Raw genomic sequence first — 19,733 nt, forward strand, 5'->3', positions numbered from 1 at the left:
ATAATATGAAAAAAAAAAAGATTCAGTTCATGATAGTATTTATTTTAAAATGATATATTAGCTTATTATCAACTTACGAACACCCTGGCAAACCCCAGTTTGGGAAAGTTTACCATGATAAAAACTTTACTCACTGCAAAATGTCTACATGCTATCGTGATCTTAACCAATTGTGGTCATCATAGCTTCATCACCCAAAAAGTCCGTGTCATACTAAAGCTGGTGAGGTATGCTGTGCTCTGTACCTCCATTGGACTGTTGGAGATGGATCCAGCGATGCCATTCTCATTGGTAATGTTGTTTGAACTATTGTTGGGTGAACTTGGACCAGAACCAGGAGCACTGCTACATGCCGATTCTGAGAGAAAATGTGTGGGAAAAAACGCGTTTAATTTGGTGTCAGTCAAATGTGCACGGATGCTGGAATCATGGCCTAGCAGTCAGGTCATTGATCTGTGGTGAGCTTGCAGGAGACACAAGTTACCCACTCTTCTGCCAATCATTTTTTGACATGTCTCTACTTTCACTATGAATAAAACATGAACTATGTTCAAGATGGATGCTCTCACCTGCCATGTCCAGAGAGCGTTTCTTTGCAGTGGTGACCTGCCCATCCTTCCGCCGAAGCAACGGGCTACTCCTGCGCTCCGTAACTTTCTGCTTCAGCCTGGATCGTAGCTTCAGGTTAGGCTCAGATGCTAATGGGGAACGGAAAGAGGACAGTCATTCAAATAAAGCAAGAACAGGACAGATATTTAATCATGCAACAGTGCGTTCAAGTAGCAGGATGTGTGACATTACAACTAAATAGAGAACACACACTTAAGCTTCGTTCCAAAACCGCCTTTTTTGTCTACCTCAAACTTTTCCTCAGAATCAGTCCTAAAGCCTTCTTATCACCTATTACGACTAGAAATGTTTCTCAGTGGAGAATTGGGATGTTTTGGTTTTAGATGGATTTTAATTCATTCATTTTATGTATGAATGTATGCATTTGAAGTTTTTGTTATTTATATATAATTTTCTAATTCATTATAATTCAAAGCATTCTATACTGAAAAGTGTAGATTATTCTGATAAAACATTGATTATTTTACATAGTATTTGTGTACAAGATACTTCATGCTTAAGCTCACTATTTTTATATACAATGTAATGTATGGCAAAACGTTTTTCAAATCAGTCATATGGATGGATGCATGTAAAACTTAAAAATCCTGATTCTCCACTGAGAAAGGTTTCTGCTCGTAAACAGTGAAAAGATAGCTTGAGGACTGATTCTGCGAAATACAACTGTTAAAAAACAAGTAGTTTGAAACTAGCTTGACCTGAACCAACCAACTAATTAATCCTTATAAAAGAGGCCATCTCAGGTCACTCTTTATGCTTGTGAATTCAGATTCCAGTTGAAAAACAATGGTGCGAACCAGAATTTGAACAACTTCCAGCCTGGCACAGCAACTTGCTCAAAAGTTTAATCAAGTCTGTCTAAGTGTAAACACTGTAAATGAATACCCTTGGTTCCGAGTGCTTTCAGTCAAACAGTTTGCAAACACATGCTCTTGGGAGTGCGATGTAGCGTGTCAGAACAGGCCCGCCACTGAGGCCACACACAGGCCTGGCCAGCAATTAATAAAATGAAAGATCACAGAGAGGGTCATGCCTATTTGAAGCTGTCATCCAGGCAAAAACATTTCTCCCATTAGCCACGGCTGACATTTTCACCTGCTCAGATACTCCAACAAAAGACCACTCAATCCCTCTCTTGCCCCAATTGTGCTTTGGCGCTTGATCCTTGCTTCGTTTGTGACTCTGTGTCAAAATGTGAAAGGCCCAGAAATGTGAGCACGCAAAGTTCATTAGGACCAATGCACTCAATAGTATTTTAGAACATAAACTCATCTGCAGGCACTAACAAAAGCCATGAATAAACCTGTCAAAGTGTTCAAATCATACACATAGACCTGCCCTGGGTGTTGAGGGGCACGTTTTTACAGCCATTGAAAAGATTTTTTTTATAATATTGCAAAAAAGAAAAAGCTTTTTTTTCTTACACCATTTAATACCCCAAGTATTTAAGCACAAACCTAACAATTTCTTTAAACATTTCTGCTTAACACAGGAATGGGTAAGATATAAATGGACTAAGAATAATAAACTATAACATATATATAATTAATATATCATATCTGGGTAAAACTTATATTAAATGTTGTACAAGATCATATTATTTAATGCAATAGCAAGTCGTCACATATATATATATATATATATATATATATATATATATATATATATATATATATATATATATATAGGGAGGCAGTGCCCAAAAAAAAATCGGATGAGAAAATAATCCATATTACAAAAATAAAACAAACGCAAATATTACAAAATCTGACATTAAAAAGTGTACAAATCACTCGTTTATCTAAAGTAACAGTGTCCAATAGCGACACCAGCAGGTACAGTTACAGCGGGACGCCGCGACTCTCTTGCCTCCTCTGAGCCCAATGACTTTTAACAGACCCATCACTAAAGTGTGTGCTGGGTTTGGAGGCGGGTAATTGAGAACAAATGGGGGAAAGTCACGTGAGAGGAGGCAATGCCTCCATCGTGCTATGAATGTATATGATTGGTTTTGATTGTATATGATTGGAATTGATTGTATATGATTGGTTTGTGCGATAAATCCTGCCTCTTTTGGTGCGCGTTTGCAAATAGGTCTGAATGAAAAACATTATGGTGTTAATGGGAAGACTATTAAAAAGTAAGTAAACAAGTCACGTAAAACCAAACTCGAAATGGCCTGAAAACATGATGACTGTGGGTTTTTTAAGTGCAATCAGCAATGAGTTTGATGAAATTAAAGATAGGCCTAGTGTTTGTGACCAGTGTTTATAAAGCTTGATGACTCATGATTTGAAAATAAGTTGACCATAAAACGAACAGCTGAACATTAGTTCACAAATAAAATATATTAACGCACTAGTGGGGCTCGACAGCCTTAGTCAAACGGGTTCGCGCGTATGGTTGGGTTGCGGAGAGATTGTGAGATTGTGGTTAGGTCTCAGCAGCAGGAGGGATGTAGAGGTAAGTAAGCTGGGCTGAGTTGAGTGGGGGACGGAGGGGGGTGACTTTGGGACGCCAGAGTCACTGTCGAGCCCTCTTGAGGTGTCGTGGGCTAGTCGACGAAACACTGAGGACGGAAGGTGCCCACTTGAAGACCCTAGAGATGTCCCCTACTCAGCTCAATCCAGACGGTTGTCATGGGGAGACGGCACTGTGGCGCAGCCTTTGTGTGTGCTGACGCGTGTTAACAATAGACAGAAGGAGATTTACATCACCATATGGAAAGAAGCGTAAATGGATGGAGAAGCATAGGTTACTGTAAAGCTACGTCTTAGTTGGTGCTTATCTTGGCGAAAGCCGAGTACAAATCAGCATGAAGTTTTAATTCTTTTAAAACTTCTTTTAAAGAATAAAAAGTTTTTATTCTTCTAAATCTTTATTGTTTAAATTGTTACTTCCTTTAAAATGCTCAAAAACAAAAACTTTTTAATAAAAAGAACATGAATTGCATTGTTAATGTAAAAATACAAAATAGAAAATGTATAGGTTACCTAAGGTAACCTCGGTTCTCTCTAGAAGAGGGAACGAGTACTGCGTAAGTTAGCTTACGCTATGGGGAAAGATTCATCTTCTCGAGATATTGAAGCCAAAAAATTATCCTTAATTTTTGTATCCATTGTCAACGCAGTGCAGCAGCTAGCAGACCTAGAGCAGGCTGTCTAGCATGCTCATAGGCTGCCCTGCGGGAACTGCAGCTGCCTACCACTGAGCCCGACGTGACGTCACGTCCAATGAAGGGCGCTTGCGCCTTCACAGTGTCAAAGCCCGCTAGAATGGCCGTGGCTTAGCGTATATAAGCAGGGCTCGTAGGCTGTATTATCTGGTGTTCATCGACTGAAGCGGAAAACGCTCTTGGCGCAAACACGGCAGATTACGCAATACTCGTTCCCTCTTCTAGAGAGAACAGAGGTTACGTTAGGTAACCGATACGTTCTCTTACGAGAGGTTCTCTCGTATTGCGTAAGTTAGCTTACGCTACGGGAACCCTTTGTCAACGCCGTGCGCGCCAAGCATCTACAATGAGTCCCAGGGCTTTCCGGGGAACCCAAATAAGTGGGAAATAAGTTGGCCAGCACTTGTACATAAGTACTCATAGGGAATACAGAGCGGCGTCGCCGGTCTGTATAAGCATATAGCACATACCCAATAGTGCAGCTCAACCAGAAGAGCTAGTATACGTGAGAGTAGCCTGCGCACGAACATCTTTCGACAGAACGTACATCTCACTTAAACTGACAGAAGTTTTGCCTGCAGAGCGGGAACTTCTATGTTATAAAACCTGACAAAGGTGGACGGGGAGGCCCAGCCCGCCGCCACACATATGTCGTGAATAGAAATTCCGCTGGACCATGCCCATGAAGAAGCCATGTCTCTGGTGGAATGAGCCCTGATGCCCAGGGGGCATTGCAGACCTGTCGACGCGTAACCTGCTCCAAGCGCCTGAAAGGGGCGGAGCGCGCAGTGTAAATTCTCAGTGCCCTGAATGGGCAGAGGAGATTAACGTCGCTCTCATAATCGGATGACGGCAGAGCCGATAGAGAAATGACCTGCGCTCTGAATGGAGTGCCAATCACTTTAGGAACATAACCGTGTCTTGGTTTGAGAATGACTTTTGAGTCATTTGGCCCAAACTCGAGACACGCGGCGCTGACAGACAGCGCGTGTAAGTCCCCCACACGTTTCACTGATGACAGTGCTGTCAGGAAAACGGTTTTGAGTGATAGGTACTTTAACTCCACGGAGTCTAGTGGTTCAAAGGGGAAAGCTTTCAGGGCCTTGAGGACCAATGAAAGATCCCACATAAGAACCGAAGGGGGCGCGGAGGGTTCATCCTTCTGGCTCCTCTGAGGAAGTGGATGACAAGCTCATTTTTCCCTAGCGACCGGCCGCGCGTCGACTCAGCGAATGCTGCAATGGCCGCCACATAGACTTTGAGTGTGGATGGGGACCTCCCCTTATACAACAGCTCTTGTAGGAAACTGAGCAGCCGCGAGACCCCACACGTCCGTGGGTCCAGGTTTTTGTCAGTGCACCATTTGGAGAACACTGACCATTTAGACGCGTAAAGCTTTCTAGTAGAGGGAGCTCTAGATTGCGTGATCGTGTTCATCACTCCTTCTGGCAGGGCAACGAGTACCCGTTGATTACCCATGTGTGCAGAGACCAGCGCTTTGGATGGGGATGCCAGATCGAGCCGCGAGCTTGTGAGAGGATATCCGTTCTCACCGGAATCGGCCACGGGGCAGCGTCAGCTCCGGGAACCAAATCTGATTCTCCCAACGCTGGGCTGTGAGGAGCACCGAGTAGCGCGTTTCCCTGAACCTCTTGATTACCTGCAGTAGCAGAGAGATCGGAGGGAAGGCATACAGAGGGCGGCTGGGCCAGACTTGGGCCAGCGTGTCCTCGTCCTTCGAAAAGAACATTGGGCAGTGAGAGTTGTCTTTTGACGCAAATAGGTCGAATTCCGCTTTCCCGAACAGGCGCCATAATTTCTGGACCGTTTGGGGATGCAGGCACCATTCCCCTGGGGGGGACGCTGTCCCTGGATAGTTTGTCTGGGCCGTCATTCAGGTGGCCCGGCACATGTGTAGCTCTCAGCGAGCGCAGGTGATGCTGAGACCACGTGAGGAAGCGCTCTGTCAGATCGCAGAGGTTCCTGGATCTGACGCCGCCCTGACGGTTCACGTAGGAAACCACTGACATGTTGTCTGATCAGACTAGAACATGGTGGTCCTGTATGAGCAGGAGGAAGCGCTTCAGCGCATTCTCGACCGGTAATATTTCCAGACAGGTTATGTGAAGGAGCTTCTCCTGGTCTGACCACAGGCCAAAGACCGGTCTGCCCTCGAAGAGCGCACCCCAACCTGAGTTGGACGCATCTGTCGAGATGAGCTTTCAGTACGAGACCGCTCCCATCATCACACCCTGCTGATACCAGCCGGCTGTTAACCAGGGCTGCAGAGCCGTAATACACGTCTGAGTCACTCTGATTCGTTCACAGCCAGCAGCCCAAGCTCGGCGAGACGCACGAGCATTGAGCCAGCGTTGAACCGGGCGCATGCGCAGTAAGCCCAGCTGAAGCGCTGCTGCAGCTGAGGCCATACAGCCCAGCATCCTCTGGAATGTCTTCAGAAGAATGATGCTGCCCTTCTGGAAAGACACGGCTAGGTGTCGAGCACGGCACGTGCGCTGTGTCGATAAACGAGCCGTCATGGCCACAGAGTCCAGTTCTATTCCTAGAAAAGAAATTGACTGACTGGGCAGTAATGAGCTCTTGGTTCAGTTGACCGTGAGACCCAAGCTTTCCATGTGACTGAGGAGCACAGTTCTGTGAGATAGCAGTTCTGTCTCTGGAGTGCCAAATCAGCCAGTCGTCCAGATAGTTCATAATTCGCAAACCCTGATTTCTCAAGGGGCGAGAGCTGCTTCCATGCACTTCGTAAATGTACGGGGTGCCAGGGACAGGCCGAACGGCAGGACGGAGTATTGATCAACCTGACCGTCGAAAGCGAATCTCAAGAATGGCCTGTGACGGGGTATTATCTGAATCTGGAAATAGGCATCTTTCAGATCGAGATAAATAAACCCGTCCCTCGGGCGAACGTGCGTGAGGATTTTTCTGGTTGTAAACACTTTGAACGGTCTTTTCATAAGCACCAAGTTCAAACATCTCAGATCTAAGATGGGTCTGAGGGCTCCGTCCTTCTTGCGTACGAGAAAATAAAGGCTATAGAAGCCTGACTCGCTCAGAGAAGGCGGTACCAATTCTATGGCCCCTTTGCACAGTAAATTCGCTATGTCTTGCGCGAAGTAGATGTGTTACTTCTGCATTCACAGTTGTCGCGGTCCGTGCTTGAAAGCGCGGAGGACGGCGAGCGAACTCTAGCGAACAGCTGTGCCTTATTGTGCTCAGCACCCATTCTGAAACCCCTGGAATGGCTTCCCATGCTTTTATATATGTAGCTAGGGGGCGAATGGTCTCCAGGTTCTGATCGCCGCGCTCTGCGGGGTCGAGAACTTAACCGGATGTGTGGGCGCGGGGTCGAGAACTGAACCGGATGTGTGGGCGCGGCGTGCGCGCCCTCGGTGCTTGCAAGCAGCAGCTCGCTGACAGCCGTGACAGGCTGATACATAAGAGGCGTCCCGATTTCCGTGAATGGGAAGCGCACTTTATCACTTTGTGATGCGCGAGCGGAGCCTTGGGCAGAGTGTTTATTAGTAAGCGTGAGCGCTTTTGTGCGGGCACAAGACTTACACATAACTTTGAAGTCCCGATCGCTTTGGATGGGGAGCGTTTTATGATAGCCCTGAGACGCGCGCAAGCCGCTTTGGGCAAAGTGTTTACTAGTAAGCGTGAACGCTTGTGAGCGGGCACGAAACTTACATACATATTTGACATCCCGATTGCTTGGATGGGGATCGTTTTATGATAACTCTGTGACTCTGTGACTAAGTGTTCATAAGTAAGCGTGAGCAGGCATGAGACTTACAGTTATATGTGACGCCGTGAGGGCGGCGTTTTGTGACAACTCTGGAATGCGCGGGCAGCGCTTGGGGAGAGATGTGTGTTAGTAAGCGTGAACGCTCGTGGGCGGGCACATTACTTACGTTTATATTCTGACTGATATGAATGTTTTAATGGCCGTGTGAAAGAGCAGGCAGAAAATAGGCGTGGGCACGGACTCGTGGACACATTTCCAACGTTTAACACTCAAGCGGCTATTTACCGCTTTATGGGAGTGGGCTCTTTGAGTGACACGGGAAGTGTTGTGCTTGTGTGTAGGGGTGAACACTGAGGTGTGGGCACCTTTTCTACACTAAAAACACCATCGGCGAGAGCCGGATCTGAATGCGGCAGCTTGCTGAGGAGAGCCGCATAATTTTTATCTGCTGCGGGAGCCGGGATCGAACACGGGTCTCTGGTGCGAAAGCTGTGGATTTCGCCACTGAGCCACAGGGGGGAATGACATCAGCTTCAGTTAGCGCGAGCAGATAAAGAGAGCGTCATCACAGTTTCTGTGTGTCGGCGTTTGTTTGCAGGCATGTTATATAACAGGCTCATGCTGCAATATTGACATTACCAGCTGCTCAAATTAAGAGGAGCTGAGAAATGTTTGAGAAATGGGGGATAGTCCGGCCTCGGCGGGACTAAAACACACTCTTTCCTCATTTCGCCGGTGACGCATGCGCACGGGGCGAGCGGAAGAGCGCGTTCGCTTTCTGTACGTAAGAAAGGTGGCCGCGATCTCAGAACTGCATAACATTTTTATCCGCTGCGAGAGCCGGGAACGAACACGGGTCTCTGGCGTGAAAGCTGTGGGTTTAGCCACTGAGCCACAGGGGGAAACCACATCAGTTTCAGTTAGTGCGAGCAGATAAAGAGAGCGTCATCACAGTTCCTGTGTGTCGGCGTTTGTTTGCAGGCGTGTGTGTTATATAACAGGCTCATGCTGCAATATTGACATTACCAGCCGCTCGAATTAAGAGGGGCTGAGAAATGTTTGAGAAATGGGGGATAGTCCGGCCTCGGCGGGACTAACACACTCTTTCCTTATTTCGCCGGTGTCGCATGCGGGATGGGATAGCTTTCTTGTAACGTAAAGAAAGCTAGCCGCGGTTAGAACAGCTGTCAGCGGCGCGTCCTCATCCATATCAAGCGCATCGTCCCCTGAGGCGGCGGCAGTGCGGGAGAACACTTCGAGCCGAGCCCGCAGGGTCTACATCGGAAGTGCGTCGCTGAGCTCACAAAACCCCGAGAGGGCAGAGCTGCGTGTTCCTGGCCCAGGCAGAGAGCGCAGATCACATGGGGGTCCCCGTCGCTGAGCGGGGCTCTGCACGAGCCGCAGGAAGTGCGAGGCATCTTGAAAAAGACGCTCGCTGCTCTTTTAGACAGTAAGTTTAGCATGAAAGGATACGTCGCCGGATAGCGTAGCTCGCACGGATGGCTGCAGGTGGCGAAGACAGCCGGCTTCTTCAGGCGCTGTCCTAAGCTGGCTTGTCGCTTCATCGACGGTGGCGGCTTCTCTCTAGATCCAGCAATGCGGAGAGCTTCGCTGAAGAGATGAAAATCATAGAATACAGCCTACGAGCCCTGCTTATATACGCTAAGCCACGCCCATTCTAGGGGGGCTTTGACACTGTGAAGGCGCGAGCCGGGCTCAGTGGTAGGCTGCTGCAGTTCCCGCAGGGCAGCCTATGAGCACGCTAGACAGCCTGCTCTAGGTCTGCTAGCTGCTGCACTGCGTTGACAATGGATAAAAAAAAATTAAGGATAATTTTTTGGGTTCAATATCTCGAGAAGATGAATCTTTCCCCGTAGCGTAAGCTAACTTACGCAATAAGAGAGAACCTCTCGTAAGAGAAATAATGTTATGTTGAACTATTAATGATGCTTTTAAAGGTTAACAGTGCAATGTGTCTGCATTGCATCACAGAATCCTACGGTTTCTAATGAGTCATAACATGTTGTTACAGATGGGGTTCAAATGAATGTTCAATGTAAAAACCTATGCCACTGCCACTAATAGGCAGATGTTGAGGAAGCAAAGGTTCCATCTCTTCTTCTCTCAAGAGCACTCTGTTCTGAAAAGCCAATCTTGTGGTTATACTTATCAAACTAGGTAGATATGAGGATGGCACTTCTGGTAAGTGGTAGGAAACATTCCCAGACATCTATGTTAAAGAAAGCTAGGCATGCTGCCATTAATGCCCTGCATTAGCAAGATCGGAGAAACAGGAGCAGTAATAAAGACAGGAGTAAATTTAACATAAGCCCTGTTCGGCTTACCATGTGTCAATCTTATGCCATCTGGCATTTAATAAAAAGTAGAAACAAAACTTTTACAATTACAAAATGATTCACCGCAAGTGAGCAACTGAGCAACACCTCAAAGCTAGATTCAATTTTGTTTTGTCGTGCATTTAAATTGAGATTCAAAACCCAACAGCCATTGATCTACGAACCGAGTAAATGATGCAACAAACACTGCACCCAGCTACATCTCAAGCTGTACAGCTTCAGTTTGACCACTTGATGAACTGTAATAGTTTTAGCATGAAATATAGGCCATAGCAGGCAGCTGTAAAGGGAATGGATGAGCTCTCTCACTGACAGTAAAGAGGACTCCAGGCCCTTGACTCTCACCTGCCTCTTCTAAAAACTGTTGAGATGGCAGAACCGCATGCGAGTGTGTCTGTTCCAGAACTCTGACACGTCCGCTGCAGTGGCCCGTGGAATTTGCTGATGTTACACACTCGCACACGTCTGCTTCAAACTCAACTCTTGAAGGGTGACGGTGACCCTACCGGGCAGTTTGATAATGCTAAGGTTGAAAACTATTTTCACAAAGTGAAAAATCAACATCAAGGTTGTAAAGTCACCATGGAATCAAAATTGACAAGTCTTGTTTTTTGAATTTTTTTATTACAGTATTTATAATAAATGAATTATCCGTAAACATCATTTTTGAACCCATCATGTACCTTCATGATTTTGAATCAAAATAACTTCCCCTTCCTCTTGCAGCGATATCTCTTCTCTTCTCTGATGACGTTTACTGGCGCGAGGGCGGGACAACCTGTCACTCACATGAGATCGACCAGTAGCAAACCACAACCATCAAATCAATTCCCGACAGACAAAATCAAGCCCTGCCCGACAGTTTTTTCTTGTTCGAGAAGATGCTTTACAAAGATATGCATCACAATAGGGAAGAAAAAACTATTTTAACTTCCATTTCAACATTCGACTAGGGATGCAGATATTAAAATCAATAAGCCAATATTTCTTTTCATTTTATGGCCGAAAAAAAAAGTGACCAAAATAAAAAATTCTACAATATTTTGTAAATAAAAAATCAATTGTTTCACATGTTACAAGCTAATTTAAGCATTTTTGAAATCTGCTAAAGATTGCATTTAACAGTGTCAATAAATTATGTTAGATGGCAACAAATGTAACCTAGAGTAAATGCAAAAATCGGCAAAATGACCTTGCATAAATAAATATCCAATATTGGCCAATATAAAATGATAACAATGCATTAAAAAATTGAACATTAGTATATTAATAATTATAGTATATATATTTTTTGCACTTCACCCCTTATTTTTTGCTTCCTCTTGGCATATCAGCTTCTGCAGAGCACCGAGAAGGACCTCAGATCACAAGCTGATGCATTCAATCTCAGAACATGAAATACGAGAGACGATTTTGAAGATACATTTTCATGACCATGATGATTGCTCAAGAGATCTGGAGGAGTTATCAGTCTGATAAGAGCACGCAGACAGTGTCTTAGCTAGAACAAGTTGCCAACAGAGCCGACAGGAAATGACATGCAGAAGTCATCACCCTACAGCAAAGGTCTTCTATCCTGCTCCTGGAGGGCCACTGTCCTGCAGAGTTTAGTTCCAACCCTAATCAAACACACCTGAATCAGCTCATCAAGCTCTTCAGGATCGCTTGAATATACAAAGGCAGGTTTGCTGAAGCAGGTTGGAACTAAACTCTGCTGGACAGTGGCCCTCCAGGAGCAGGATTGAAGACCTCTGCCCTACAGCTTTTAAAAAAGCACTTAGATCCAGATAAGGGAAATGAGCTCTTAGGATGCAAACAGAAGTCGTGTGGAGTGGACATCAGGTTCAGGGAGGGGCACGGATACTCATTAGCTGCAGACAAGACCATTTCAAGTCGAAGCGTTTTAAGTAGTCTAAGAACCCCAAAACAAGATTGTTATTTTCTTGCAGGAGAACCCCATATAAAGTGGATTCAGACTAACTTCAATTTTCATATTTTAATGACAAGACTTTTAATAGATTTTTTTATTTATTTTTATTTATTTAGGAAGAGATGAACAGAGACTGTCACTTTTCATGTTCAACACCACACGAAGAAGATGAAGTCCACAGTGTCAGCGGAGGCCACTAAGAGGCCGTTTACACGACACCATTTTCAACTAAAAAGGGAAACTTTTTATGCGTTTTGGCAGTTCATTTACACAAGAGTGTTTTGGAAGCCTGAAAACGCTAACATTTACAAATGGGTTTCAAAGTGCACGTTTTTGAAAATCAAACACTGTTTTTGTCTTTTGTAAACTACAAAAATGTGCGAAAACGGTGATGCCATGCGCATTCGTATGACGTGTTCAGTCTACAAGCGCGTAGTTTTTCTTTACAAAGTGACATCGCCAACTACTGGCCAGCCATGTTTTTAAGTGTTTTCGCAAATGCGTGTGAACGGGGATTGTTTTGAATACATTATCGTATGTACACGAAAAACTTTTCAGTTTTTAGTACATCGTTGTCATGTAAACTTGACCATTATGAATACAATACAATATATTTAAAAAATAAAATTCCGATTGTAATACGAACAAACCGTAAAAAATGAACTGAACTAAACTCAATCGAATCTCTGTATCTTCCAGAACTCAAATCTTCCTCCAGGTCCACATCGACTTAAACTGGATGTTATCTAACACATCAAGGGAGACTGATGAAGAGGCAACTCATTAGATTTTGCATCTTTGCCTCTGACTGATTAATTCTCGTGGCAGTTTTAATTTTTTTTTCCAGAGGCAGAACACGGTTTCCTTACTGGAGCGCACTCGCCACCAACTGGACAGGGGTGGGAATTACAGTTACATGTTATAATACATCACCCTCAGTGTAATCTGTCAAAATGACGGACGGCTTTCAGATTTTTCCATTACTGCTAAAAAAATTAAATAAATAAAAAATCAGTCAATGACGGAAAACATTCGGTTAACGCGACATCTGCTTTTGTCCTTTCCTCCTGTTCGCCAGCCTGAATCCCAGCTGTTATTAGCAGGTATTAGGTCACAAATTGCAACGTCCAGGTTGATTAGTTTAATTGTGTTTAAAGCTCAAGCTCAATTCCTTCCAGATTTCTCCATCCTCGGCTTTCTAATTCTGTACACTCCCGAGTGAAAATTGACGTGTCAACATAAATGTAAAGAGCACTTCAATGTAACCTGGAGGCGATTCATATGGAGAACATGAGTTAACAATGCTTTGTGCAACGTCTCAAGCACATTTTCTGTAAAAGTCTCCTATTTCTGATCAAATTAGAGCAAGTACAACTTGCGTTTCACAAAGTGAGGCATAACAGGGTCATTTACTCACTGCCCTAAGGCAGTTAAAAGCAAATCATATTTTGAGCCAGGAACAAACACTTTGTACATGACATGTAAAAGAATGAGTCACACAGCAAAAGAGCCACAGTTGCTGCAAGCCTGCTCTGCGCAAAAAATCAGCTCTGTGACCTTCCTGCCTGCTCGAACACGTTCAGAAGAGAGAACGCATGAATGAAACAAAAGAGCTCTCGCTGAGTCACATACTTACAGGATACATTCACACATAACGAAGAGAGAAAGGAAGAACGTGTCAACATTAGCTTTTTATTGCAACGTCATGTTATTTTTCATCTACTTTTTTTATCCCCATCTCACATTCACAAGAAACAACGTAAAGCATCACAAATCCGAATGTTACATTTCTGACAAAAAGTTGCGAAATTTTTATTTTACTTTACGTTTTTAAAGATTTTAATTCTGTGGTATAATCATCAGAGACAAGACAAGGCAATTATAACAAGCAACTGTCACAAAAATGGCCACTGCTTATGACCAAGTTTATGATGAAGACACACGGTGTTATTTTTGGCTGCTTCATACTAAAAAATGGGAAATTAACATTATTTATTTGAAAGTGTAAAATTTGTGTAGTTAACAACTAGTATGTTATTTTATGCATGAAATGTAAAAGTAATGTTACTTATTTGAAAAAATACCTGATATTGTGTCAATTTAATTAGTGAATTAGTGTAAAAATCTGATTATATAAATTTGTGAAAAAAATCTGATTATATAAAATTACTTCTTTTAAAGAAAATAAACTGATATTGTGTAAATTTAATGAGCAATGAATCAATTTCTGGATGAAAAAAATCTGATTGTGAAAAAAATATTACATAAAATGTACTTTTTTTACTTTGGAAAAAAGTAATTTGTGTAAATGTAAAAAGCAACAAATGATTAAGTGAAAAAATATTTTTAAAAATAATTGATATTAAAATGTAAAGAACAATGTATTGGTGCGTGAAAAATCTGATTAAATTCAATGCGATTTAAAAAAGAAACTGATATTGTTTAAATTTCATCTGCAAAGAATTACTTTCTGCGTGAAAATATCTGATTATGTGTAAAAAAAATGATTAGGCTACATTAAAAAGTAACTGATGTGTAAATTTAATAAGCAACGTTTATTACTTTTACAAAATTACTTTTTGGGAAAAAAAATCTAAATACATGATACATTTCTTGTTTGAAAATTTTACTTATAAGCGTGTACATTTAATGAGCAACATATTTCTTGTGGGGTGAAAATCTGATTGTCAAAAACTCATGCAAAACATATGCATTTAAAAACTGATATTAGATTAGATGTTAGATTGGGGGGGAAAATCTGATTATTTAACATGCATTTCTAGTTAAAAAAAAATTAATAATAATAATAATATTAATAAGATATATATATATATATATATATATATATATATATAAGCAACACTCATTAGTTAAAAAAAAGCTCTTTGATCACACAACTTCTAACGTATTACCCCCAAAACACTGGTCACCACTATTAGAAAATCATGACATACATACAGGCGAGGAACCATCTTTGCACCATTCATGGCAATGGACATATTGCAGACTTCACTGTCCTAAAACAACATCACACTTCCTGCAGCTGCCAACAGCCAAGGTTCCAGATGTCGGACGGTTAGGTGAGACGTGAGAAAACAGACTCTGGCCTGTCCTGAGAGGGGTGGTATGGAGGGAAAGAGAGGGTCAAACAGTTCTGGTTAAGGCCTGGGCCACCCTCCTTCTCCGTATCCCCACTGCAGGAATGCACTCTGCCAGCCAGAGCAAACTGAGGTTTATCTACAGCGGGAGGACTGGAATCGACTCGCAAACGAGCCTTACCGCAAACTCAATCATCAGAACTAAACAAAGAACATTTCACAGCTTGACGTTCAGACCATCAGATCCTCTTTCCCGAAGTTCCACCGCCTGTATCATCCTGCTGCTTTCCCAGGTTAACAGCTCGCATGGGAAATATAACCATGAAAGAACGTCAAAGAGGTTGTGCCACTCACGGATAATGAAAACAATGAACTGTGGGAACACTGGATCACATCAAACCAAACAGTGGGATGCAACAGTTAAATCAGGGTCCAATATTGACACTCGCCGAGAGCCAAATGGGACCTTGTCAACATCTAAATTATGAGAATGATTATAAGAAGCTCAGATTATTTGCAAGTGACAAGCCAAAAAAAAAAAATTAATCAGCTGAATGAATAAATGTAAATGCAATTAAAATGAAACACTGAAATAGTTTATTAAAGAAAACATGCATCTTCTAATAGCTATTCCTTGCAATGTTTGTTTGTCTAGGATGGCTTTCTTACCCTCCTGAACCCCATGTGGCAACACATATGGTGAAATACTCATCACATCAAGCCAAAAAAAATGAAATAATGATTTTGTTTATGAAAGGTGCAGTTTCAAGGCACCAAGGCAATAAAAAAAATACATTTAATATATATATATATATATATATATATACATATATATATATACACACACACAAACACACACACACACACATATATATATATATATATATATATATATATATATATATATATATATATATATATATATATATATATACATACATACATGTAAAAAATAAAAAAAATAAAAAAAGAATGCAGAGAAATTAAATTAAATAATGAAATGAAAAAAAAAATGCCTGTAAGGAATATTTGGAACCTGCACATTGTCTCAGTTCACCAGCAATTTGGCAGGTGGGGCAAAAAATTCATTTCGGACTCTGAGTGCAGTGAACGTCAATTGTCATCTTAATGCGGACCCAGAGGTCATAAAGGTTTCTGTACAGTTGGACACTTTGCTTTAAGTAGCAGGAGATGCATTCACCTTCCATCCGCAGTTATGACTGTAATGCACCCGTAACTCCCCTCCCCTCCCCTCCCGTCTCCCTGGCCTGCACTGTAATTACGCAGGTCTCACCGGGGCTCTGTGTGTGCTAAAGGCCCAGGGCAGGTTGTACTGCGGGTCCTTGACAGGCCCATTTCCAGTGTGATTAATGAGCACAGAGGCCTTACGCTACCTAAACCAGCCCAAAGTGAGTCTGCATAGGAATTGCCCATGAGTGCTCTCCTGCAGCAGAGAGGGAGGGGTACAAGTTCTTTAACACACACCGCCTGGAGCCCTGATAGTGAAGACGGCGATGCTGAAGCAGGGGGGCACAGGACCAATGCCAGCCCACAGACACTGGAGCCCTTCTTAATACACAGCAGATGCCACAGAGAATGTCTATACTTAAACCCCTGCCTTTTCTCAGACGCAGAAAACTTTCCAGAATGTTCTGCAAGGTGTGAAGGACAAGAGTCTTCAGTGTTAACAAGGAAATCTGGACAATGTTACCTGGACAGAGCTGTTTGTGAAGGTGGATCTCACAAAAATTGTAAAGAACACGTCCTGGTCATGTTTCAAAAGTGAAATAAAATAAAATAGTATCATTTAATCGTATTTTTTCAAAAAATTCAGCGCATTTCTCTTCCGAATTCTCATCAATGTGACATTAACTTTTTTTAAATTATAATTACTTAATTTGGTAAATGTTGAAGTTCATTACTGAAATAAAATGTGTAAATAAATTGTGAATACTGTTACATGCAAAAGATCTTAATCGTCTTAAAATAGGTATCATTTATGCAAAACACATTTTTTACTTATTTATTTTGACTTTATCGCTTTGAATTTTGGATCAAAACAGATTTTTCACCCTTTTTAAGTTTTTAACTACAACTGTTAGCATTTTTGTTAATTGAAATAAAGCTGAAATGAGATAAAATAAATATTAGATGAAAAACCTAAAATTATTTCAGTTGGTAGCTAAGCAACATTTCTAATTTTCTAATTTTAAGTTGAATCACTATAATTATAAACTGGAAATAATAATATATATTTTGTTTAATTAAACCTACAGTAATAGTAATATTTAAAAAGAACAAAAACTAATAACAATTTTAAAAAGCACATTAAAAAAAGCATATTAAAACTGTAAATATAAAAACAAAAGCTAATTCAAAATATGAATAAAACTATAGTATATAAATAATCCTAAAATAACTGTTCAGAAAGGTTTAACTATATTAATTGTTTGCAAATTAATTTCAAGTTTTGCAGCCATTGAAGTTGAACTTCACAATCTTGTACAGTTGTGTGTGGGTGTGAGAAAAAGGCTTCTGCATCTGCAGGAGGAAAAAAAAGGGTTTCCACAAGCGTCAATGGAAGCAAAGGTCACAGAGGTTGTTCCACGTGTTTTGGAACCAGTTCTAAACAAGTAGACCTGAACTGGCCTATGCAACCCTAGTGAAAGTCTGACAGGCCAGGACACATTAGGAAGAAGAAGGGGGTTATAGTTTTACAGTACCTGTCTTGCGGAGCGGGAAGTCATCTTTGGGGTCGTACATTCCCAGCAACGGGTGGTTGTAAGTGGAAATCCCTGTCTGAGGTGGTGAGCTCTGGTCCAGGGAGCTGTGCTGGGTTTTCCTGTGGAACAAATCACAAACACTCATGAGAGCAAGCATAGGTACTCAAATATGTGCATTTCAAGACATTTCCACACACAGCTGCTCTCCATTCCCAGCACTAGGACGGTTTCTGCCAAGTGACGGGAATGCAAACTCAGATCACCCATAATGCCTCAGTGCAGCCTAAGAGAGGGGGGCGGGGCTTTATTCTGTTCACAAATTAACATGCTTAAGTACGACACACATTCAGATTTCAAAACATCAGCCTATCAAAGCTCTGCAAAAAATAAAGAGATTAGCTCCTCCTTAACAGGAAAAACAACTGCACTGGGGCATCTAAGGTCAGCTGGCATCACCACAAACCCAAGAATTTAATCTGCCTATCGTCAGCTCATCTCAAACAGACCAGGAGCGCCAATGATCTGGTTTAATAGTCCACAGGGGCTACAGAAATACCTCACTTCTGATCAATCCTAATGCAAGTGTTGTAATCAGTATGGTGGATGTCTGAAACGAAGAAGCTATTGGCTTAAACATACAGCAACGGGGAAAAAAGTTGGGGTCAGTAGGATTTTTATTTACTTGTTTCTGAAAGAAAAAAATCAATACATTTATTGAGCAAGGATGCATGAAATTGATAAGACATTTATAATGTTACAAAAGATTTCAGTTTTAAATAAATTATGCTCTTTTAAGCCCTGAAAAAATGCATCACGGTTTCTACAAAAATATAAAACAGCAAAAACTGTTTTCAACATTGATAATAAGACATGTTTTTTGAGCATCAAATCAGGATATTAAATGGATTTCTGAAGGATCATGTGACACTGAAGACTGGAGAAATGATGCTGAAAATTCAGCTTTGCATCACAGGAATAAATTACATTTAAAATATATTCAAATAGAAAACAGTTATTTTAAATAGTAAAATCAGCCTTGGTGAGTATGATCATTTGTTTTACAGACTCCAAACTTTTGAACACAAGTACAGAAGTATGTGAATGCAAAAGCATTTCTTTCAAAAGGAACATTCTCTTCCCATTTTCCTAGCCTCACAGATGAGGAGCGTGAAAGGTGGGCTTGATGGAGTGAGTTTTTCACTCCCATATTCACATACACACACTGCCTCCTCTTCAACGTTATCTTCCACACATCAGAAGTGCCCCAATCAAAACTTGTTCAAATTTTTCAAGAATGCAGAGATGACAGCCAGCTACATTTTTTTTGTGTTGAAGAGGGAAAACAAAACTGTCAATCAATCAAAACAGAAACTTATATAACATGCTTTTATTTTGGAATACTGCTGCAAGCACAAACTACAGGGATTTTCAGTCTGAAGTTTGGCATCAACTTCATGTAGAATGTGAATCTTTAGCTGTTTTGATCTGCCATTAAGATCCGTTGCAGATGATCTGATCACAAGTGGTAAACGTAAAATACAGGTGTAAACGCGCACAAACCACTTCAGTATTCAATCACTCAGAGGTACTCATATTCAGACTACCGTACTCAGTATTCAGAGTACTACCATATTTAGAGGTGGTTAAAAATAGAGATGCACCGATCGATCGGCCAGGAACCGGAATCTGGACGATTTTTCGCATGATTGGCCCAGACCGAGAACTGGCTGGTCAGTCTCATGTCTTTCCGATTCCGTTTTGTTGCTAGCGGCACAGGCAATAACGTCAGCTGCGTGTTCTCACTCTCTTCTCTCCGACGGTGAAGTGAAGTGACACACACCCGCCTCCTCTCACTCACTCGTCTCATTCGCTCCAGTTAAATAGTGCTTCTATTGTGCATCATTTTTATAATTCCCGCAGGTTTCGTGCTCACACCAAAAGCACGCGCAGCACTGATCTATAAAAGTGGTGCGCACAAGCCGTCTCTCAAACAGCGTGTGTGTCGCAAGTACCAAAATAAATGGCTTACTGCGATTAAACAGTCAAATACT

The 19,733-nt window shown here is 42.0% G+C and overlaps 1 protein-coding gene across 4 annotated transcripts in view; it reads right to left on the reverse strand.

The window, feature by feature from the left end:
* The window catches only part of hdac4 (histone deacetylase 4), a 260,715-nt gene that overhangs the window by 65,282 nt on the left and 175,700 nt on the right, over nucleotides 1–19,733 (reverse strand). For all 4 annotated transcript variants that reach the window (XM_077215662.1, XM_077215663.1, XM_077215664.1 and 1 more), the window contains 3 exons: nucleotides 17,683–17,801; nucleotides 570–698; nucleotides 246–358 (listed from right to left, as the gene is read on the reverse strand). In XM_077215662.1, coding sequence (XP_077071777.1) covers nucleotides 246–358; nucleotides 570–698; nucleotides 17,683–17,801 — 361 coding nt within the window. The remainder of the gene's footprint in view (nucleotides 1–245; nucleotides 359–569; nucleotides 699–17,682; nucleotides 17,802–19,733) is intronic.

The sequence above is a fragment of the Siphateles boraxobius genome, unplaced genomic scaffold (assembly GCF_051911475.1).
Source record: "Siphateles boraxobius isolate OS27281-9 unplaced genomic scaffold, OSU_SipBor_1 7, whole genome shotgun sequence".
NCBI lineage: Eukaryota > Metazoa > Chordata > Actinopteri > Cypriniformes > Leuciscidae > Siphateles > Siphateles boraxobius.